At 38.2% G+C, this 24,752-nt stretch overlaps 2 protein-coding genes across 2 annotated transcripts in view; both read right to left on the reverse strand.

Moving 5' to 3' along the window:
- Nucleotides 1-836: 836 nt before the first annotated feature.
- On the reverse strand, nucleotides 837-17,675 carry MTRF1L (mitochondrial translation release factor 1 like). The gene is made up of 7 exons (XM_067293582.1): nucleotides 17,148-17,675; nucleotides 13,958-14,037; nucleotides 12,472-12,655; nucleotides 5,505-5,668; nucleotides 4,518-4,635; nucleotides 1,478-1,614; nucleotides 837-1,057 (listed from the first exon to the last, which is right to left on the reverse strand). Exons 1-7 carry the CDS (start codon nucleotides 17,449-17,451, stop codon nucleotides 842-844), a joined length of 1,203 nt encoding a protein of 400 aa, XP_067149683.1. The 5' UTR covers nucleotides 17,452-17,675; the 3' UTR covers nucleotides 837-841.
- A 6,583-nt stretch (nucleotides 17,676-24,258) lies between these two features.
- RGS17 (regulator of G protein signaling 17) overlaps nucleotides 24,259-24,752 on the reverse strand; it is a 28,634-nt gene continuing 28,140 nt past the window's right edge. Inside the window, exons 4-5 of the mRNA XM_067294761.1 lie at nucleotides 24,575-24,696; nucleotides 24,259-24,337 (exon numbers count right to left, since the gene is read on the reverse strand). Coding sequence (XP_067150862.1) covers nucleotides 24,259-24,337; nucleotides 24,575-24,696 — 201 coding nt within the window. The remainder of the gene's footprint in view (nucleotides 24,338-24,574; nucleotides 24,697-24,752) is intronic.

A 24,752-nucleotide genomic window follows, 5' to 3' on the forward strand; every position in this document is an offset into this window, starting at 1 on the left:
TAAATAGAAGAAAAGAGTCTACAACAATAAGATGTCATTCATATCATGTAACCTTTAGAAAACTAATAAACTGGACAGCCAACTAAAAATGTAAAGCAGAATTGAAAAACTGAAGCCAAATAGAGACTGAAATCATATCAGTCTTCAAGACAGCCAAACTATATTGTAATTTTTCTTTTCACTTTTGTCTCAAGAACAAAAATATTCTTTCCCAAAGTAATTCACATAACTTGTCCCTTGGCTTCAACAGCTTTTGTTGGAAAAGGGAATATTCCTAAAGAATTCTTCTTCGTGTTTTTAGTAAGTGCCACAGGGCCATGAAGACATGAAGGAGATATACTTTGAAGAACTCCCTCTCCCACGCCATGTGTGATACTAACATATGTTTTGTGAAATCTCTGGATCAGTACTAGAGTCACTCATTTATCATGTTCTTTCAATGATTCTAACAAAATAACTTTTTTTTGCTAACTCAGGTAAGCTATTTGCTACTGATGTCTAAACTATTGTCTGAATGAAACCTGGGACTAGAAATAGCTCAATTATTTCTGCCTACCTTTTGAGAGTGGCGTGTCAGTATCTTTTCAGTGGAGAAAGTAAAAACTGCAGGTACTTCTGGACCAGACACATTAACTTTTTAACTGTACTACTGCAGCAATATTGTCTCATATAAAGTCTTCTACTCAGCAAGTAAGAAAACTGTTTATCAATTATGAGGAAACAAGTTATGTTGTCTTTCATGATCTGAAAAGCAGTTCCATCTTCTGGATAGTGCTCCAACAAGCTCTTTGGTAGACAAGTACCTGTATCTGCTGTAATATGATCTGACAAAGAGCAAGGTTCAGGATGGATTTATTTTTTCACTTTCTGAAATAATTTCCATTAAAGATTCATAATCAGCGTATTCCCTCAGGGACTGTATCATTTCATCTAGCATGTCTTCCCCTAACATGAAACATTCAATATGATGCACGGATCTGCTTATCCTGTGATCAGTAATCCGGTCCTGCGGAAAGTTGTATGTTCTGATCTTCTCTGATCTTCCTTTAGTCCCAATCTATCAAACAAGAAGAAGCAGTTTATGATCACAGTTTTTTTATACAAAGGATGAAATATGGATTAAGCATCTGAATGCAATTTTTTCTCTTCCTCCCATAAATACACAAAATCTGTTATTTAGTACTAAGACGAGCTCACTAGTTACAGTAATTGTTTTTAAGTACCTAAAAGAACAATTTTACTATATCTTTCTCTAACACTGTTCTGGTTATTCAAGCTCTAATCCAGTTTGTTTCACTAGGCCTCTAGAATTTATATTCTGCTGACCTAGAAAGTAATTTTTGTTTCTTTGTCTCTCAGAAGTCCTTTTTGGACTCCTGTTCCACTACAGTTCCATTTCCTATTTGCAGTTCAACACAGGAGTTACCCCTTACACATATGCACATACAAAGTTATGTCTTTGCAAAGTAAAACTTACCTGAATCTTTCGGACACTGTTTCGCTTTTTGGTTTCTTCTTCCGTTTTGAGATTGTATAGTTTAGCACAAAGCATTTGCATAGCCTTCTCTTTGTTTCTTATTTGAGATCTTTCTTGTTGACATTCAGACACGATCCCTGCCAAAAATATCATGAGACTTAACACTTAACAGGAACACATATGAAAAGAGTTTCACAGTTTCTGTAAAATTTTTGTTATGTTAAAGATTAAAATAAACAGCTTCTTTCTTCAACACATATTTTGGAGATTGGGAATGTAAAAGTCCCAACTTATTAATATCTAATGATAGAGCTTGGAGGATAGGTGAGGGTTGAGTTGTACAGGTCTTGTAAGCCATAAGACAAGAAATTTAATTGGATATGTTGGACAACAGGTAAACAATGAAATAAAAGCTACGTGATGTGATCTGACTTATAGAAGATAGCTTTAACATCAGTAATTTTCGGTCACAATTTAAGTAAAATTAGGAGTTAAGGAGCAATATTATACACTAGATAATGAATATATGGAATATGATCAGACTATACAAAAGTTGGCAATTTGTTCCTCAGAGAAGGTGTGCTTTCTCCCTGCCAAAACCTACAATTCAAGTTAAGGCAAGAAGCAAACAGCCTAAGAAAACAATAGGAAAAAGAAATACAGCAAAAAGATAGCACAAGGTAAGTTGCTATTTGGATTTATTGCGAGTAACTCTGGTAAGCTTACAGTATACTAATATAAGTTTACATAATATGACTCTATGAAACAGTTGTTTACAGACAAGTTTTTCTGTCATAATGAAGGCCTGTGAACAGAGTTAATCTGAGAGAAATAGAAGAAGTAAAAGAACAGTTATATAGGAACGGAGATGAAGAGGAATGAACATGGGAAAAATGGAAAATGTCAAGAGACAAGGTGAGATGTAAAAGCCCTCTGAATCATTCCTAATGCATTAACACAAAATTTTTGCAGTGCATTTTAAGATTTCTATAACAAACACTAATAAGTGCCTTCAGCAAAAACTAAGATCATTTGGGATTTTTTTACAAACATGCAGACAGTCCAAAATTTTTGGAATCTAGAGTACTTCTGTGTCACCATATTTAAACAGAATTCTATCAGTTCCACTCTTTACTTTCTACTTTACTGAGGTGCTGCAACAAATGTAGAATAGATTATTGACTTCTACAAATATGAAGAAATGGGCGGCAAAAATCTGGATATGTGGAAACAAAGAGGACTCAAGATTACCTTGAGGTTGTAAAGCCTGACTAATATTTGTGATAGAGAAGAGGAAGATTTAAAAAGCAATGAAAGTCAGAGCAGTTGTGGTGGATTGCTCAAAAGGAAGTAAAAGGTTTAGAAATAGCAATAAAAAAGATATGATAGCTCAAATCAGGTAGCATTTGAGGGTATATCTTATACCACCTACATCTTCTAACCTGAACCCTGGGAATGGGCCTCCTAATTATGTCTGTAATCTATGGGAAAGGAGCCAGAAGACAAATAGAATACTGAAGAGACTCTGGGGTAGATAGTATTTAAAAAGAACATTTTAAGATGGAAATAGAGCAATCTCCCTTTCAGAGACTAATCAAGAGAAGGCAGGTCATCGGATTCTGATCTACTCTGTTTTTTCAGTTCCTTTTCCATTATTTAAAAGCTTAAATACAACTTTTTCATGGAAATTATTTGGATGCTTTTAGAGTGTAATGTTAAATGGCAAAATGAATAGCTTTCCTGCTGAAGTAGGTAGTAGTCACAGTCACAAATAAGGGGTGGGCACAGGACACTGCCATTAGAATACTATGAAAATTGTTTGCATGTATGAAAATTATCTGTTCTACTGTCATCCAGGTTTGAAAATAAAATAGTTGTATCAAAATAAAAAGCTGTTTTCTAGATAATAGAAAGCTCCAAAAACTGAGTATTGCAAATGTCCATTTTTTGGCTATTTTTATTTGTAGGAATAATTATTTTTGAGATTTTGGTTGATAATGAATAGGACACACCATTATCTTGACAGTCTCACCTAGAACTAAACACATAATCTTTTCTTTTGTGAAGTATTATAAAGATTAAAAAATGATAAATTGTAAAAGAAAGATTTGGAAACTATTTTTCTATACTTGATAGCTGTCCCAGGACTTTTCAGTCTTGATTTCACAGAATCACAGAATGGTTGAGGTTGGAAGGGACCTCTGGAGATCATCTAGTCCAACCCCCCTGCTCAGAGCAGGGTTACTTGGAGCATGTTGCACAAGATTGCGTCCAGATGGGTTTTGAATATCTCCAGAGAAGGAGACTCCACAGCCTCTCTGGGCAACCTGTTCCAGTGCTCTGTCGCCCTCACAGTGAAGAAGTTTTTCCTCATGTTCAGATGGAAGCGTCTGTGTTTCAGTTTGTGCCTGTTGCCTCGCGTCCTGTTGCTGGGCACCACTGAAAAGAGTCTGGCCCCATCCTCTCGACACCTTCCCTTCAGATACTTGTATGCATTGATAAGATCTCCTCTCAGCCTTCTCTTCTCCAGGCTAAACAGGCCCAGCTCTCTCAGCCTTTCCTCATAGGACAGATGCTCCAGTCCCCTAATGACCTTTGTAGCCCTCCGCTGGGCTCTCTGCAGTAGTTCCAGGTCTCTCTTGTCCTGGGGAGCCCAGAACTGGACACAGTACTCCAGATGTGGCCTTACCAGGGCTGAGGAGGGGGAGGATCACCTCCAACATTCAGTTAATTTTTTTGCATACTTAAGAAAAAAGAACTAGACAATTGTTCTCAAAATTTTGGTAGTTTCGTGACATGGAGATATAGTCACCATCATATACATTTATATACAGTTTAAAGACATTTTCAGAAGTGAACTGCTGGTTCATCTTACAGTGCACTTATTTTTGTATGGTAATTCTTATGAAGAAATTCAGAAAGTCAGAAACATAAAAAGATGTTTTTACTTTTTAGTTCTCTTGATAAACAAAATATTTCATTGTAATTATGACAGTAGTTCTAAAACGGAGATCGTGTACTAATGAAAAAATTAAGCTACCTGTTGGAATATGAATTATCCGTACAGCACTGTCTGTGGTATTGACATGCTGGCCGCCAGCTCCACTAGCTCGTTTAGTGTCTATTCGTAGATCTTTTGGATTAATTTTCAGCCTCATCTGTTGTGGGAGACAAAAAAAAAAGAACACATCTACGTTCCTTCTTTCTAGACAGATGTCAAATACACATACTTGCTTTATTTTATAAAGCCTACTCAGACAAAATCAAGCTCTTTTAAGTTTATGAGTGGTAGCTCAGACCCACTTACAACAAATAAAACAAAACTTTGTAACCAGATTGGAATGCAACAGGGTGAAAACAGGAAAGTCAAAGAGTAGTTTATGACATAACCATCCCTTAGTGACAATCTTTCCTCTCTTCTGAAAGCTCTGCACCTCCTCACAGGAGAGTTAACTAATATTTGAACTTGACCAGGTAGGTTTTAGCTAAAATGGAACATATTCCCTTGTCTGGACCCTGGAAAGGAGTGATGTTTTCTGGGAGGAAGAACTGAGACAACTTAGGGAGCGGAGGAAGGAATAACATATTCAGCAGTTTGTGAGGTTAAAAAGAGACAAAAGCCACAACAAAGCTCTGATTTCCAGTTGTTGTTAATCAAGCAAATAGGGTAAGAAAATATTATCAGCCATACATTTTGGAAGAGGAAAATGTGGATACTATAAAAATGGGAAAGAGGAGGTGTTAGAAAAAATCTCTATGAGCTCTCTAAACTAATTCAACCTTTGCTACTGTGTCAAAAACCTAAAGTTTTCTACAAAACATGCAAGGCAAAGTTACAGTGAATTTTTACGGTATAGTGAAGTTAATTGCCAGTGACTTTTTTTTGGAATTAGGATTTTGAGGAAATCAGAAGTTCCTTATCTCAATCCCCTAGACAAAAATGGATAGGAAACATTTTGTGTATCAGCAAAACGGCAGGTAAATTATTTTTCATGGTAAATCAGTTATAGTAAAACACAAATAGTACCTCAGTGGGTTGGGGTAATATTGCGACAGTCATTGTGCTGGTGTGAATGCGTCCTTGTTTTTCTGTCTTTGGTACCCGCTGAACACGATGCACTCCTCCTTCAAATTTCATATACTTGTAAGCCTCAAGACCTGCAATACTGGCAACTGCATGTCTTAGGCCACCTTAAATACGAAAGAAAAACAGTTGTAGAGCTGTAAAAAACTGTTGGTGCTATGCTAATTCTAGCGTTGTATGTAGACATCACTGTCATTTGTTTCTTAAATGAAATTAGGAATTCGCCATTTAAATGCTTAGTCAGAATTATATCCAAAACGCAAGAAAACTCTAAACAAAAACAGACACACATACTTGTACAGTTTCTCAAACAAAGTACTGTCAAATTCATTTAACAGAGGCAAATTCAACTTATTTATATACATAAAAAGATTGTTTATGAGCCATGAAACTTTGTATGTACACATACAATCATCCAACCATAGCAGAACTCTCACTAACACCAGCAAGAAGTTTACAGAAAGATCAAATTTTGAAAGCCACCTTCAAAAACTATATCAAATTTGTTTACTGTTAGTTCAGAACCTTATCACACCTGATAACATTAAGACCTTTCAAAAGTTCAGAACATTCAAAAATTTTAACTTAAGGATGACTATTATTTATACTCTTCACTCTTCCCCATTCTCCTCTCTTGTCTTTGCTCTTCATTTTAGTCTGTTGCTCTTTCAGAATGAGCAAAACTCCAACTTCTACCCCTTATGCATACATTCAGCAAAACACTTGACAGCGATACAGTAAAACCTAGCAGTAAGCTGTCAGAATTGGAACTTGGAAGTAAAACTCAATATAACTGTAGTTTCTTGACAGAAAAGAGTATGATGCGACACGAGTTTATAGTATTCTTGCTCTACCTTTTGTGCTGGTGTGCAAACCCTTCTTCATTTGTGCTAGTATAACTGTTTGAGGGATTAGAGAACTGATAGGACTTTAAATCAATGTAGTTTTTTTGCCTCTTTTGTTTTTTAAGCCAGATAATTCCTTGAACCAGTACTCAGTACAAGGGATGGTGTGCCATGAGAACAATCAAAGAGGAGATAAAATACCTTGAAAGAGTATTGCCATTGAACTCTTGCAACATGAAACTACAGCTGAGGAAAACAGGGGGCACATATTTCTCAGAAGTTTTAGGCTATCTCCAGACTAAGTAAAGCACCACAGCATCAACAACCTTGTGCCATAGGGACAAGATAACAGCTGTTTAAAACTGAAAGTGAAGACAACACAAAATCTGAAAAAGCCATCCAGAGCACAAGAAAAATCATCAGTCAGGATGCAGGCCAGGTTTTTCACCTCTACTGAGCAGGTTTGCAAATGTTTTTGTTCTACTTAAACTTAATACTCCCCATAACTTTACTAAAGCATGTTTCCTTTTAAAGTCAAGTTTCTGGAAAACAGCCTGTATTGCTTCTTACTTCCTCTTTCATCTCATTTTTGATCTTGTGATTTTTAAAATTTTGCTCCTGCTTGTACAAATCTGTACCACTTTGATTCAAAAGCAATGCTCAACATACCTACTGCTTCAATGATTTCATTTATAGCCATTGTCTACTACTAATTCTGTAAGATTAATCTATCCTATTTAGAATAAATATGACCATAAAGCAGGTATTTTAACAAGTAGGAATATCTGCCAATATCTGCAGTTTAAATCAGTAAGTTTCATTCTGAGAGGTACTGTAAAATCTTTCTACTATTATACAAATACCATTCCAATGAACAAAAGGATTCTTCTTTACACTGAAAGAATCTTATATAACCTAAAATAATTTATGTAGTTGACTACAATGCTGGTATTGAAATATAATTACTCCTTTACATATAAAAGCAAGTACTAAAAAACCATAATAAGCAACCTCTGCACATGAGGAAGAAGCTAGGCAATGTCAGAGTAAAAATAATTTCAAAGTCGGCAATGCTATGGCACTACTGACAAGTATTAATTATGTAATAAGCAGTTCATAGCAACAGCTAATGTTCTGTCTTTTCTCTCTCACTTATCCTGGCATTGACATATATATCATGGGTACAGTCTGTCTTTTGAGCTGCAGCCAAATCTGTGACATGTTTGAGAGAATTTAAATTTGTAGTGATTATAGTGTGTTTGTAGCACTGTGGTGCTTAGCATGAGATGCCCAAGAAATTGGTTTAGAAGACATATAGTTAGGCCATATTGTTTCAGATATGCGATTACCAGCATATACGGTAAACTCATCATTAGTATGAAATGCAGTCAAATCCAATGAAATTTACATAAACCTTTCACTAAAAGGTTTTTACAGGGCAGACACATCATAGGCTTTTCAAACATATTTTTTTAGCTGCTGCCAAGTGTATGTTTGCCTCTTTCAATTAAAATGTTCCTCTCTATCCTGAAAAGCTGATGTGCACAGAGCAAGGTGTGAGTTTGCACTTTCAGTTTTTTCATGCGACAGCTTATACCCGGACTGAGACAAAGTTCCACATCTATGGCTCTGCATGCCACTATAGGGCTGGAAGTAGTGGATAAATAGTGATGTAGGTTTGTGTTTAACGTGCATCTTAAATCTTGAATGTGTTACTTTGCACAAAGACATTCTTTGGGGTAGGGTAATAATGTCACTTAAATGTGGATCCAAACTGATTCTTATTTACAGCTTTGCTTCACATCCACCTTGGCTACACACGTTCACATTCAGCTTTTAGTTGAATTCTGGAGATCTCTGAAGTGAGGGAGCTTGACATTTTAATGTAGGACCATGCTTTTGCTCATGCAGTTCATAAAAAATTGACCGTGGATGGGACACAACAGCCTAGCATCACCAGCAAATATCCTTAACTCAGTTTTTCCTAAACACAGCAAAGACACTTTGAACCTGAGGGCTCAGCCTGGAAAACATGTCTTTCAGTGGCAGTGCTTCCTATAGTCCTGTTAGAGAATATCAGACTGAAGCTGTCTAGAATTAATTGCTTAGCATAACTTGCTTAGCATTAGTAGCTAAATTTGCTGAAGCCTTAGGCCTCAGGCTGTGAACTTTTACTTGGATAAGTAAAAGGGGGTCCCAGAGCCGGTTCAAGCTGGAGGGATAAAGAAGTTACACAGACAGCAAGAGTAGCCAACCTTGAAGATAAGAAGCAGCCTGCCTAGAGACAATGAAGGGGCCCAGTGAAGAAGGGGAAGAACCCAGACCTAGCTATTACTATTGGTCCAAACTATTGCTTAAGGGGTGGGGAATTTAGATTGTAAGGGTATAATTGCCCAGGGATTTCTTTGTTCGGGGTCCCTCTTCGGAGGCACCCAGCTCGAGCTGCAATTACCGCACGTGTATCATTAAATTTTATTTCTCTCCAATCTGACTTCGAACTTCTGCCTCAGCAGGAACCTAGGGTCGGACCCTGTTATGGAGGCTGGCGAGCCTGATTTTCCATAACAGTCCCCCTACCTCTCAACTTACTCCCAGACCCTCAGTTTTTGATAATATGTAGTCATGCAAGTGAGTAAGATCAGAAAATACACTGCAGGGGGCATACAAAGGATAGAGCTGCCTTTATTTTCCTCTAAATTGACATCCTAGCTTCCTAAAAGTTCATCTCATTGCACAGGCAAGCCGTCAGCAAGACAAAACAGTTTACAATAAATATATATCCATTCAGAAACCAACAGTTTCAAAAAGAAAATACGGCAGGATGTTAACTAGGTTAACGTATTACTCGAATTTCCAATTTAAGGTATTAAATGCCTCGAAGGGTGTGGGTTCATTGTCCATCTAAGAATGAGCTTCCACCAAAAGGGTAGTCAAACACCACACCCTTTCTCTTGCAATCACAGATCTGCAAGTTGAGTCAGATCTGACTTAAAACTATCAATAACAATAGATAGATTTTAAGCCAAATCAGCTGATTGATCCAATTAGCGCTGTGGTCTCAAAATCACTAGAGCTGAAAGGAACATAAGGCTGGCAACTGGAGGGAAGGTGAAACTGCCCTTGTTTAAGCTGACTGTGAAACTATGCTCTGAAGCTGAAGTTGTACGTGAGAGCTCTGTTCATCTGATCTAAAGTTTGCCACCCCTGGAAAAGGTAGCTCTCCTTTCCTCTCCACACCCCCTTCTTGGGCATATGAAATGGAGAGGACTCAGCCTCTTCCTCATAAACCGTTTAAGCTTATCTAACCTTATTATGTTAATTCAATTTGCTAAAAAGTTAATAGACTTCTGCAGGCTTAGTAGGTTGAATTGGCTCAGGTTCTGCACGTGTTTGTCTAGTCATAAGTAAGAATAAATACGACTTTCCCCTTTCAGCAGTGAGCTGTGCTGTAACTTCATCTTGTCTCTATCTTCACTTAAACTGTGCAAAGTTTACTTAAATGACCTCTTGACCATAAAAAAAGTTTACTAGTGATAACGAGTCTACATAATAGATGATAGTAAATTCAAGACTCACGAAATTTAAAAATGTATTAATTGAATTAACAGCAGCCACTGTAGAAGGAGATTCTGAAATGGTGAAATACAGAGCTCTGATTCAAAAAGTTGAACTTGGAATAAGTTACCTGCTAAGAAGAAATCTAAAGAAGGTTACTGTTTAAACAAATTTTATACACTTGCATATATAACTTTTTTATTAGATTCTATTATGAGTTTTAAAAACCCAGAAGTGTAAGTGAAATCCATATTAAAATAAAATCAGTAACTCTATCTTAATTATAATCACTGAAAAGTAAGCCAGTTGGCTTGACAAAAGCATGTCTGTATACATAACAGGTAAAGAAAGGGGCCTCCCTTTTCTGAAGTGTGAATATAGAGAGCAAATCAAGCCTGTACTTAAATTTTCAAGTTCCCAATTTGTGATATACTACTGTATTGCCCCATACATACCAATTTTTGAACGTTCTCCTAATCCTCAGTATGTAACAATGAATCCACTTATGTCAAGAAAGGTCTTAAAGCATGGGACTGAAAGATCCTCACTAGAAGTGGACAAGTAGCTCAATGATAAGAGAAGTTTTGTTAGAAAAGTTGTGGGTATTTATTTTTGTGAATTTCTACAGGATAGAAATAGAAAAGATTCAGAATACTTGAGAGCACCATTAAGTCCAAAATATGGCATAAGCAAACAGATGAGGTGTTAGATGTTTCCTATTTCTCCAAGTTTTCTAAAATCTCTCTGCAACTATGTTAATACCATTAAGTGAAAAGAGATTTGAGTTTTTCTGAAAGATTACACATACTAACAACTTAGCTTTTCCAATTTCACCTTTGACAAAATTTCACAGGCAAATTGTTTTCCAAAAATAAGTCATTTTTTAAATTATTACTTCTCACATTACCAATTAGGTGAATTCAAATTACATTTCATCGATACCTATTCATTAGAAGTATTAAGAATCAAAGCATTAACTCTTATTAAAACTAAAAATGAACTATCCATCAATATAAAAAAGAAAAAAAGATGCTGATGAAAGTACAAATGCAGTTAAAGTTTCCTAACCAGTCTGAGGTAGGAGCAGTAAACTGGACAAGTGCCCATTTACTCATCCATACCTATTATAATACGTGTATTCCTCCACAGGAAAATGTAGGTTAGCATAATGTGCCAGCTTTACTAATGAAAACATGGATATCAGCAAGCATGCAGATGTGTTAACACACACAGACTCAGCAAATCTAGCCTGTTAAGAACCAGAGCTGAATATTCAATTTGTCAGTCAGAGCCTGAAACCCCTGTCACCTCATCTTCACTGCCATGACTTGGATTGAAGTTTCACAGTTGGTTATAGCTGATCAAAGACTCTTGCTGCTGGAAGAAGAGGTCCTGATTTTCTCACTGTCACCACTAGCAGCCATAAATTTCAGCCTCCATTGCCCCCCCATGAGCATTTCTCCTCTTCTCTTGTGCTGGATCACCTGAAAACTAATCACATGTTTTTGTGTGCTGTTTTCCAGTCAGATTAACTTGGTGATTGACACTCTACATAGCCACACAATCACAAGTGCGAATGCAAAGGAGTCAGAGGAACACAGCAACAGGACAGCAGCCTGATCTTTGTGAAACAACCTTGCAAGCTAGCTTGATTAAGCTACAATTAGTATGTTAACATGTGCCATTACCAGACTTTCATTTGTTATGTAAACCTACCAAAACTCATCTTTGTAAAGATACAGTTTCATGAGGTGCAGTAAACTAACAACAGCTCATCATCACAAAAAGACCCAATTTTTCACCTCTTGCATCCATCCATATGTTGCTGCTTATCTTATGCTAGCTCTAGCACTCATGAGAACTGACTTGCCTTATTAACCAGGCAAAAAACTATCCCAGGCATAAAAAGAATAATCTTTGCCAGTCTAAGTGAAAGGACATCAGAACAGATAAAAGAAAAAATGGTAGGACTCTTCAGACAGGTGCAGAGGAAGTAAGGAAGAGGGGAGAAATGAAAAAAAAACCCTCCTTTCTACGCTGAGAATAGTTTTAATTATAGTTTTCCTCTCTCTGCCAAGGAACCCATAATAATGAACAGACATTCAGCCTGCCACCAGACTGATCCATAAGCACCAGAAATATCAAGTAACTAAAGAGAACAACATATGTGCATCTAATCTGTATTTGTGAAAAGATAAAGCTAAAACATATTCACCTCACTTTCTTAACTTCCTCAATCCAAACACTTAATTTCATTTCTACTTTTCTGAAGCTACTGAAAAACAATTTTATTTTTTTGTACTTCAGTATTTAGCAGTACTTTTCAAATGAAATTTCATTCTGAAATACAAGAACTGAGGAAAATTGTGTTCATACATTCAAATAATCTTTGATTCTAAAATCAAATTAGGGCAAATTAGTTTCCTGCAGTCAGGAAACTCAAGTGTCATATCAGTAAAATGTTTCAACTGAAATTAAAGTCACAAATATTAAGTATTTTCATTACTGACCTATTTCACTGGGAAAGTATTCTAGTATTTCAAATCTCCACTTCCTATAGGCAGCATATCGTTGATACATATCAAATATCTCTGAGGTGAACAACATGGCTTCCTGTCCTCCAACTCCAGCAGTTACTTCCATAACAAGATCATTGTTGTCTGCTTCTTCTGAAGGAATCAAAAGCAATACTATCTGTGAATACAAAAATACTCATCTAAGATTTCACTCTGACACCACAATCCACCACTGAGATGAAAAGCCATGTAATGCCATCCAAGTCTGTAATCATTCAGTGTGGCATTCTGCATTAACTCATTGATTCTCCAGAGGACTGGGTTCCCAGTGCTTTCTGATGCCCCTTGCATTAATACAGTCTCAGGAGGAGGGAGGAAAGATGCTGCTTGCTGTGTCTCTTTGCGGTAATGGAAGTTTTCATTCAAGACCTACAAAACTTTACAGAACTTTTCATTATTCAGGAGCACTGTACCATGTTGTACACCACAGGACACACCGATGCTTGCAGAAAAATGGAATGTCTCCCTTCACATCAGATTTCCTTTTAACCCAGTCTCAGCTTAGGAATGAAGAAGGTGTGTGTATATATACATGTATGTGTATATATATAGATGTATATATATATATATATACACACACACACACACACACGCACACTCAGTATATTCCTTCAACAAGAATTCAGCTGTAATTATTTTCTTTTTAAATGAGAGCTGGTCTTATATTGATCTGCAGAACTGAAAGATCCACCAGAATATTAGAACCAAAAAAAACCTGTATAATAATTTTACAGGCTGCATTTAATTTTGGATGATTTGTAAATGTTTTCACCCATCTTTCTTTACTAGCATTAGGTGAAATCTCTTTGTACAGACTTCTCTTTCTTCTTTTGGTAAATTTTTATTATAAACATTTACAAAAATGCTTATAAAATGACTGTTGTACTGTTGCTAAATTGAATAAAGTATGTGAAAATACCAGCTTCTACTTCACCAGCAAATTTAGGAATCTGTAACAATGTGTTTATGTAAAGAGAATTATTCTGACACAAAATACCATAGATACTATGTACAGCCTATATAAGCTAGCAGGTCTGAAATAGGTACATAGTTTTAAAAAGTCTGTTTCGAAACCAATCGTGTGTGATACAAGTTTAATGTTACCAGTAGCCGAAAGGTAGGCATCTACAAACATACACTAAGACAAGACAAACTACTGAACTTGCTTATCAAGTTTTATTGATTCAAAGAATTTCAGGTACAAGTAGGCATTTGCAGACTGTCTATATGGTCTGCATTTTTCATTTTCCTTAGACAATGGACACTGGTTAAGGACTACAGTTGGGAAAGGGAGGAGAGGGAGGAAAGGGAGAAGAGGTTTACATGCACAATCATATACATCTTATTTTGATGAGAAGACAATTTAGCTTTGCAAATTTAAGACTGGCAAGGAAACAAAGGCTTTTCAAAGGACTCTAACCTGGTGTTTCAGATCAGCTATCTCTTCTTGACAGGAAATGATTTCCTGTTCTGCAAGCTTCCGCAAATCTTCACTCTCATCTGGAATATTTGAGTATGATTAATCATCAGACTTTAAAATCTCAGAAAACTCTCAGAAAACCTGCTGAAAAATATTGTATGAACAACCTACTCTGCTTACCAAATAAAAAATACACTAAATCTCTCAGAAAAAAAGATTAATAATATGATCTGTAAAAGAAGATGAACAATATTTGTTAAGAGTGTTTTCTGATGTTGTTCAGGTACCAGATATGGAAATGTCTGAATACAGGAAATTCCTGTTAAACATAAGAAAAAAACTCTTTTTTAGTGTGAGGGTGGTTGAACACTGGCACAGGTTGCCCAGAGAGGTTATGGAGTTTCCATCCTTAGAGGTATTGAAAACCTGACTGGACATGGTGCTGAGCAACCTGCTCTAGCTGACACTGCTCTGAGCAGGGGGGTTGGAGAATCTCCAGAGGTCCCTTCCCACCTCAGCCATACTCTGATTCTATGAAGTTACTTTCTGTTTTCCAATGTGGTAGGAACATCAAAGGTTTAAAGAGCACAGAAGCCCCACAACTGACACTCTTCATTAAAAGGACTATACCCCATCATATGTAAAACCCCAGTAATTTCAAGTATTTTTATCTCTGTCAAGTTAAGCCAGAACAGCTGCAAAACTTCTAATGATATCTCATCACTAAAAACAAAGGTATGAAAAACCTCTTGCAATAATAAGAGGAGTATGATATTTTTGAAGCATTACTTGACTGATCAACACTAACGCTTTATGATTACAGCTGTTTTTCTATGCTACAGTTTTAATATGTTAAACTGTTCCTTTTTTCTGGTCACTTCATGGCTCTGTTACAGCTTTGAACAACAACAAAAAACGGCATTCCTTATAGTGAGGCTGTGGGTCGACATACATCCTCCAGTTACAGCATCAGCTTAAGCTGTCTCCTATCTGCACTGATTCAGCTTTTCCCAGAAGATATTTCCCAGAAGAAAAACTAACCTCCAAAAGGAGAAAATGGTACAAAGAAAGCGACACAACTGCACAGTCAGCAGCAAGAGAGCTAGACATCTCCCTTTTGGGTACAGCAAACTTCTATGAGTTCAGCTGAGACTGAAGGTTCAGTCTCAGAGTAGACACATACCTTTTCAGTACTCTAACTGCAACTAGTTACTAATACAATTTTAAAGAAAACTTTGACTTTACAGATCAGGTTTAATATTGGTGAATTAACCAATATTTTTTCAGCTAATTCTAGAAGAAGGAAACTGAAAACATAACTGTGTGTAAATTGGCTTAATCACAAACATGCTTTACTTATAGCAGGCTAAGAGCATGCACAGTTGACTAGCTGTAACACTGTAAGCATGCAAATTTGGTCATCTGCAACTCTGCCTATATTTTTAGAATAACCAGTGACTGATCAAGGGCTAGTCATTAATATAAGGCCGATAGCAAGAAGGATAAAAATTAAGGAATTACAAATTTAATAGTCAAACTACATATCTATGATGTAATTTTTAAGAAATAATCCATTTAATTGCAATTGCCTATTTTAAAGTGTAAACATAACATATTTTAAATCAGTTAATACATTAAAAACATTTTAAAGGATAAACTACAGAAGTGCTCAAAGTTACTACTGACCAAGCACTTGTAATCACTTTGCTGAAGTTCTAAATCAGGTGGGACTAGCTTCTTCAGCAAGTTCTGAAAGGAGAAAAAAACCCCTTCATTCCATTTTATTTAGATCAATTTATTATCAGGTCAATGATTAGGTTTTTTTCCAAAGGAAGTGTTTCTCCTGCTTCAGTCTGAGGTGGGAGACAATGAGAAGAATAACAAAAAAAAGATTTACTTTCAGATGTTGTTTGCCTTCTGAATCAGCTGAAATAACTAACTACTGTTAATTCTTCTTTATTTAACCAATATTTAATGAAGCAATAAGTATTAAATGATCTAGTAAATATTTAATGATCTAGGGAATGCTTACTGGTCTGTGTTGTTTTACCACATTTTGATTTCTATGCAACTATCAAAATGCAGCTTGATACAAAGTAAAAAATATTCACTGTGTACTAGAAGCGTGTTGCTAGTATCACAATACGAAGTTAAATCACGGTGGGGATGTAGCACAAATATTTGCTAAATTTTATGACTTCTTAAATGAATGACCACAGGTGTAGTGGTCTTTCTTCACAGCAGCAAGTAAAGAAAAAATCTGCAACAAGAATCAATTAAAAAAAAAAAAAAAGGATTTTAAAAGTTTTATATCCTAATAGGATTATCCCAATTTTATGCAAAATCGATGGTATCACGCTGCTCTTCCTTCAAATGTCAGTGGTTTCCATCTGTCTCCACAACATCTTTTATATCTGTAGATGAATCTTACCCACTCACCCTAGTTCACACTTATTTGCATCTTTTCCTCTGCTTATGAGGTTTGCTTGCTTTTGTCAAGGGAATGTAAGAGGAAACTGTTCTGAATTTTCCTAGCTTTTCTCATCTCCCTAAGAAGCAACAGCCTTCCAAAGAAGGTGAAAAGACCACTTAGAGAATTCAGTCTTGTTCGGATGCAGTAGCAAAAACGGTTCAGCTACGGGAACAGGTTACCAGCACCCCAGCTTCCAGCCACTGCGGGCCACAGACAGGCCGCGCACAGCAGTGAAAAACGGCAGCGCCGCCACGCACTGCGCTTCGGCTGTGCTCCTGGTTCTCACCTCGCACCGGGGAGAAGGAGCAAAAATGCGTGCTTCTAGGGAACATCACTAAAGACCTTACAGGCAAGTATTAAGCTCCCTACATTTAACCGTCATTGCACCTGTAACGTACTCTGCAGGGCGCGCGCCGCCACAGCCCCACCCCGCGCGGCGCCCCACCTCTCCCCCCCCCCCCCCGCGCACGCGCAGCGGCGCTGCCAGCCCCGTACAGGTGCGCGGCGCCACGTGGCCGCCTACGCCCCTCCCCCGGGCACTCCTCCAATCACGCCCGGCCTATGTAAATCACCCCCTCCCCTCTCCCTCGCCACCGCCACCCGCCTGGAGGAGGCTCCGCGCCAGCGCGGGTCCCCTGCTTCCACCCCCCCTTCCGCCCCCCAACCAACGCCGGGCCGGAGCGGGGCGGCCGCGCAGGCGGGGCCGGGCCGGCTCACCTTGCCGCGCCAGCTCCTGCGTGTCACGCAGCTCCTGCTCCTTGTCGCGCAGCCGCTGGATCCGCGCCGCTAGCTCCGGCCCCGCCCCGGCTCCGCCCCGCGCCCTCTCCTCCAGGAGGCGGTGTAAGGAGGGGGCGGCAAACAGCTCGTCTAAGCAAGGCCGGGCGCTGAGCGGGCGCCGCGGCTGCGGCCGGCATGGCCCCGCTGCGCTGCCCTCCGCTGGCGCTGCTCGGTAGCTACGAGGGGGAAGCGCGGCTGCCCGGCACCCTTGGGCCGCGCGGAGAGCCCGCGAGAGCAGCCGCATGCCGCAGCTGGGGCAGCAGCGCAAAGGCTCGCGTCGTCCTTCCCTCGCCAGCCTCCGCCGCGCCGGAGGTAGCCGAACGCGGTCGCCTCCCTCCCCCGCGCTTCCGGAAACTTCCGAAGAGGCTCGGCGCTGGTTTCGAAGCAGCCGGAAGGGATCGGGGCTCCGCCGGCCGCTTCCGGAAACAGACGAAGGAGTTCGGCTCCCCTGCGCCTCTGCCGCGGGAAGGGCAGTTGGCGGGCCGGGGGCGGGCGGCACTCTGATTGGCCGGCCGCAGCGGGGCGGGACCGAGGGGGTGGGCCTGGCGCGCGGGGAGCGCGGTGCGTGAGGGGAGGTGGGCGGTGGCGGCGGCCGCTAGACCCTTTCGGCGGGGTGTCTGCGCTGTATCGAGGGTCGTCGCTCCCTTCGCCTGTCCGGCGCGGGCTGTGCTGGCCCTCGGGGGCCTCAGCCAGGCCTGCGCAGAGCAGCTTCCCCCGGCAGCGGGGCAGGCGGCAGGCAGTGCTCTGACGTCCCCGTCGTCTCGTGGGAGACTGAACTCGACACAGAAATTGAGTGTTTTTTTTTTTTTTTTAATTCTAACCAGAGCGGGGCGGGGGGAAAGCCCTCCCCAGATCCTTCATGCAATGTCACAAGTTTAAAAAGGCTCCCTGGGATAAGAGCCCACAAGGGTGCTGAGATTTTAACTTGTACCGTTAAGTATCTTCTTCTTCCGTAGCCCGCCTTCGAGGCAGTTTGTGCAGAAGCACGTGTGAACAGCTTCCCTCTGTGGTCCGGATGCCAAGTTAATACCACAGTGCTTTTCCTCTCCCTCTGGAAGAAGTTCTTGGGACTAAACTGCTGTGAGGTGGTGAAGGAAGTTGCAAATACTTGTGAAAGCATATTTTCATATGCATGCTACACTGAAAGCAGATGAAAAAAATAAGAATTTAGAGGAAAAAAATAGAATTAAATGTGTTGTCAGAAGTAAAAAAAAAAAAAAGGCAATTCACAGAGCCTTTAAATCAGAGATTAGTAATTAGGCTGAAAGACTACCTATTTCTGAAATACAAGTCATCTGAGTACAATTTCTGGTGTCAAAATTTTGAGCTGGAATGGAATGAAGATGGAGTCATTTATTTAATAAAGGTGATGTGATAAATACTGTAGGATAGTCTTGACAAATCATCTCTGGTGTCCAAACAGCCTGACATATTGGCTTTCTTTTAGATAGTGTCAATAGTAAGATTCTTGGCTAAACTCAAAACATAGTTTAAAAATATACTTTATAAAAATGTACAGCTATCCATAAAACTGTATTAAGCAATATTTTATAGTACAATCATTCAAGGAATTAGGTGTTCGCTGTTCTTCTTTTCTTGTTCGTGTCTTAACAGAACCAGATAATAATACTTTACGACTAAATTAACATACACTGATGGAATAACAGTAACTTCTCCCATATGTTACATTAGCAAATTGTCAGTTTCATAAGTGGCATGTCAAAAGTCAGGGTAATGCTTATGCATCTAAGTTGTTTGAATAGTTGGAAATTAAACCTTTGGATTTCCAAAATGGAACAAAACTTGCAAGTTATTATGTTCAACATGAGAATATGTTATTTGAAGTACTGAATATTAAAATGAATGTTTGATTAAAAAGATTTTCTAAACATTGCAGGTGCACCACTTTGGGCAAGATTCATTGACAAAAACCACTGTAACAATAAATTAAAATTACACTTGAGGGTCTATGTGGAGATTATACTGTTTTTGCAGCTAGTCTGGCATTGATAAACAGCCTAGAGCATTGTTTATGAAATCTTACTCCCTGAAAGTTTCCCTTAAACTCACTGCTACCTACCTGTCCATGAAGCTCCCTAAAGTGTGATGGATAATGTAACACAACACATCTTTTTTTCAAAATGGTAGAAAAAACTGATCAAATTTACACTGACTGATTGTCAGCCTTTGAATCACCTGAATTGTATCACTGTCTTAAATTGGAAGGATGGATTTGCACAGTGATAGTTCATGGTTAAAGGAAGGGGCAAAATCTGGCCTTTGGCATAAAGTTAATGTAATTATTTCCCCCAAATGCAGACAGTGCTAATGCCAGCTGGTTTTGGCAGCATTATTGCATTGTTCTTTCATCCCACTTAGGTCACTACTTCTGCTGGCAGAAGTATTCAGGACACGTGTGAATGGAACTGAAGTTTTGTCACTGCAAACATACTCGATATGGGTGAATGGGATGAGAGTGTTGTCGTTGCAGCCATGTCCTAGGATGCTCTAAAGCCCTGCTCTTGGATGCCTCTTTGAATGCCTCCAAAAAGCAGCAACATTAGGGGTTGAGAAAAATCTTGTTTTGAGGATGATAGTCAGACATGGTTCCGATCAACTCAGAACAGATGTTGCAGCTGTCTGTGTACATGCAGCCTTAATTTTTTGCCTTGTTGGATTTGGTAAGGACTCGGACAGTTGTTGGATATTTTAACTCTGCAAGGAGCAGGCTCACAGATACTGGCAGGTGTGAACTTTATTGCTTATGGTATAGGGAGTCACTGAAATTAAGAGACTTTCTTGTATCAGCTTGATTGGTTTTGAATCAATGTCATGGAATATATATCCTGAATAGTTTTTACAAGCACTTACTGAATATGAAAGCTGCCAGTTCCTTAGTGCTCACAGCATGGTCAATCCAGCAAGCTGCTCTCACAGAAAGAGCTTCCCACCTTTTTAGATGCTAGTTTCACAGGCAAATGCTCCTTGTGCTCACATTTGACTCAAAGGGGAGCAAGTCTGGCATCATGTGGCAGTTTAAGTTCTGATTATTTAACTTAAATGCAATTCTACTATATTTTGTCAGCTGAGAGCGCAACCTAGCAGACACTTATGCATGCTTCTAAGTTAAAACACAACTGTTGTTAGTTTAAGTATGATTTCTGTTAACTCTTATCCTGTGAATGGTTTGTATGGATTGCACTGATGTTCAAGTGAGCTGTGTATGACCTGTGCATCTGGGAGCAGCATAGCCACATTTGCATGGTATTGGGCTGTCTTAACTGGTTCATATGGGTACAAGTTCCAAGATCTGCACTTCAGTTACTTCTGTCGCTGGCGTTTCTTTTCCCCAGCATATCTTCATTCTCCTTCGTACCATATATGCCTTCATTCAAATCTAAATATTCTCCATTTTATCCGTGGTTTTGTTTAATCCTGGATAACCCAAACTACTATTAGTTCAGTTATTTGTAAGTTAACTGTACACAGCTAAATTGAACACATGCTTAGTAAAATATATATTCAATTTCTTTAAAACCGAGAAGTCTTGTTATACCCAAGTGCTGTGCTTATTTGTGGCTATTCAGGATTAGGCCCAATCTGACATGTAAGATTTAAACTCTGGACAAAAATAACAAAAACATTACTCACTTTCTGTAGTGTACTTGCTATATACATTCTCATGAAAAACTGAAATACAAGTTAAATACATACTTATTTTATTCCAGGCTATAGAATAAGTGTATTTAGGCAGTTTTTCAAAGTGTATTGTACACTGCATGCACAGTAAATCAGTTTAATAGCTTGACTGTTTTACATTTTGTGTTCAAAGAATTGTATGATAGGCAATGAGATCATGTTATGGTCTGATTTGTTGTCCATTTGGACCATATCCATTTATTCATAAAATTTTCGGAAACCCAACCTGATAGATGAAATGTATATGAATCATTTTAATATGAGCATTTGCTCTGAGAAAGAAACTTCATAAAAGTTATGTTCAATTTATAAATCTGTCCAAGTAGAGGATTTAAGAAAAGAAATTTTGAACGTGATTTCATTGCAGTATTACACTGAAGAGGGTGTCAAGAGGATGGGACCAGACTCTTTTCAGTGGTGCCGAGCGACAGGACGCGAGGCAACGGGCACAAACTGCAACACAGACAATTCCATCTGAACATGAGGAAAAACTTTTTCACTGTGAGGGTGACAGAGCCCTGGAACAGGTTGCCCAGAGAGGTTGTGGAGTCTCCTTCTCTGGAGATATTCAAAACCCGCCTGGACGTGATCCTGTGCAACGTGCTCTAGGTGACCCTGCTTGAGCAGGGGGGTTGGACTAGATGATCTCCAGAGGTCCCTTCCAACCTCAACCATTCTGTGATTCTGTGATTGGTGTAATATTTGTCAAAATGATGTAACAGTTTCCAAGTACAGATTTTGGAATCTTATGATAGAAAGAAATCAAGATAGTATTTTAGGGCCCATACATTTAGCTTTAAGAATGTCCTTGAATGGATGACTTGTCTGTGTTGACAAGAATTTCTACCTATCTGAAATATCTTGTAAAGATAGCTCATGACTAGCAGGTCACCATCAAATATAGAATCGAGAATATTTAAGTCTACATTTGTAAAGACTTATGCATGCAGTTTTGCCTCTTACACACTGTTTAGATGTGTGAATCAAATGTATTGTGCCTCCAACACCAGCAAACTTGAAATTACACAATGTAAATATATACATATCTGATGCTGTATATGTTTACCATAGTAAATATAACTGTAATCAAATGCTAGACATATGTAGGACCATAGTTAAATTCCAATTAAGAAAAAAAGCATCTTTAAATACATTATTCTAACAGTATTCACAGTAGAAGGAGGCAGTCCTTTCTCACTGAATTTTCCCCCCTCTTCTCAAGATTTGTAAACATCATAGCTATTATTCTATCAGTATAATAATTAAATATTTTATTCATAATGGTAAATAGCTAACCAACATGAATAAAGTTGTCATAACACAATAACACTTTCAGACAAAACAGGTATTTATTAAAAGAAACAATTATAAATATTTTGTCTTGCATTTTAAACTACATTTTCATAAATAACAATATTTAAAAGTGCTGAATATGGTAGGATAGTCAGCAACGCCACTGTAAACAGAATTGTTTTCCACTTTGCAGATTTTTTTAGATACCATTTTGTCAAACACTACAACAGTTAAAATATTTGCATAGGGAAGAGAGAATAGCCCTTTTAATCATCTCCTGAATTCTATATAAATTACAAAACCAAATGAGTTTAAGAAACAGTTTTTTAAATTGTTCGTATATATCCAAAAAAAGCACACAGGTTTCAAGTAAAAAGAATGATTAAAAAAATTCCCCAGACCTGCTATTTGAAGCATGTTCAATAAATTAAGAAAATGAGAGGTAGTAAAATAAAGGAAAAAAATAAGCCCCAGAAAATAAACTAAGACCTACATCCTGCCAGTTACTGTATAGAGGCAAAGCAGTCTCGGTACTAGTGACTTCAACAAGAGCTGACAGAGACTGCCTGCAAGGAGTAACTTGCTGGTTGGAGCCAGATATGTTGGGGCTAGATTCCCCTCAATTACACATTTTTAAAACCATTCAACCCCATCAAAACCAATGGGGCCATGCCATATGTAGTCCTATGTAAGTGAGAAGAACCTTGCCTCTTAAGTCTTAGTGTAAGACCAGAGTTATCAGTATTAAATATACATACATACATACATACATACATACATATATATATTTAACTTGTATTCAAAGCCATTTTATGGTATATCTTTAACAGTTTGAGAGGGATGCTAACACATTTTTCTTGTATATGATAGGTATGAAGAAGTTTTTTTGAGTTCCAATTTACTGTCTCTTTAAACATCAAAATGCATTCTAAAATTGGACATTTTTTGATAAAAAGGCCAAGCAAACACCTATTAAAAATACCATGGCAGCAAAGTGATTTGAGTACTGTGCTGCCTTAGCTCTGGTTAAGGGCTCAGTACAGGATTCTTTACCCAGGAAAGACACCCGTTGAGTTTCAGTAGGCATTTTGCTTGGGTAAGGACTGTAGGTTTAGGAGCCCTTGAAGTTTGGTTTAATATTACTCTCCAAACCCCTTGTTTTCAAGGAGTTACTCAAAATCAATGAGGCTAGAAGCTGAGGTGAGTCTTCATTAACCCTCCACCTCGTAAAACATTACTTTGTTTAAAAACATTTTTTACTGGATTTAGTTTTCAGAAAAAGAAAATCTTGCAGGACAGATGCAATTCATCAAAATATTCTAAAATGCTCTAAAATGCTACATGTAGGCAATCTTTTATTAAACTTCTTTATTCAAAAAACTAAATTATCAGGCTTTTTGTGGTTTTTTTGTGTTTTTTTTTTTTCTGAAGTACATAGCATTATACAACAGTGTTAGAACTGGATAACCAGTTTTTAATAAATCAATTACAGTATCCGACATCAGAAATGTACATTGAAAATCTTTGTTCTTTTAACAATTAAACAATATCAGCGCATAGATTGTGTCATCCAGATACGGACCCCTTTAAGTGGTTTGTGCTTTTTTTTTTCTTCTTTTTTTCTTTTTTGACATTGCAAACTCTGTAATGAAAATGCCACAGTTTTGGCAGTGAGCAACCAGAGGAATCCCTCACTTGATTTATTTTAAATAAACAGTGATAAATAGCTCTTTTTTCTGTACAGAAATATTGGCTTCAAAAAGTCAGTGTATTGTACTCAGTAGAGCATGTTGAATAATGCTACACCTTAAAAATTGGCTTTTTCAGTTAGTGATGTTAAAAAATGCAAGCCTCTTTCTGGTTTGCCACAATTGTATGTACCATAAGACTGTATTGCACAAAAAAAGTTCTTAAATACAGATATAATTTATGTTATTGGATTAAATATTGCAACAACTACGTGGTAAGTGAAGCAGTTTTACCTTGCACATGCAGTGTGAGAATACACAAGGAGACTGTTCATAAAACTACAAATACATCATTGCAATCTTGACTGTAGTTAGGTGAAAGGAGTGTGAAACAAATGTATTTTGGCAAATCCATTGTTCCCCTCCCCCACCATCTCAAGCAAGGAGGACCTTGGGAAAAATGTAGACAGAGACCATACTATGTATTTGTTTTCTTCACAGTAGCCTGAGTAGTGCTAAACTGTAGTTCTCCAGGAACTCAGCTCCAGATGTTATTAAACTACTTTTCTTCCACCCCGCCCACCCCCCAAAAAACAAGTTATTTTATTTGAAAATGAAAACTAAGTTTCAGAAGTAGAGCCTGTAATATTTTCAACAAGAGACTTATAAATCTGAGAGTTCAAAAACCTTGGAAAAGAGTCTCTGTGCATGAGGGTGTATATCTGGAGCTGGGCATCTTCATACATATGAGGACTGGGATCCAACAAGTTTCTGTTGATCACTTCTCTCACCCGGGAGTCAAGACTAACCTGAAGAAGATGAGAACAGACTAATATTAAGCAGTAATATTGGAAAGGCTGTATAC

Source organism: Apteryx mantelli, chromosome 3 (genome assembly GCF_036417845.1).
Source record: "Apteryx mantelli isolate bAptMan1 chromosome 3, bAptMan1.hap1, whole genome shotgun sequence".
NCBI classification, from domain to species: Eukaryota; Metazoa; Chordata; class Aves; order Apterygiformes; family Apterygidae; genus Apteryx; species Apteryx mantelli.

Excerpts from the sequence above, each read along its gene's own strand:
- MTRF1L (XM_067293582.1), bottom strand. The coding sequence starts at position 17,451 with ATGCGGCTGCTCTCGCGGGCTCTCCGCGCGGCCCAAGGGTGCCGGGCA. Across the intron at positions 12,656-13,957 it reads TAGCTGATCTGAAACACCAG|ATAGTATTGCTTTTGATTCC; the intron begins GTTAGAGTCCTT and ends TTGTATTCACAG. Across the intron at positions 4,636-5,504 it reads TATTACCCCAACCCACTGAG|ATGAGGCTGAAAATTAATCC; the intron begins GTACTATTTGTG and ends CTCCCACAACAG.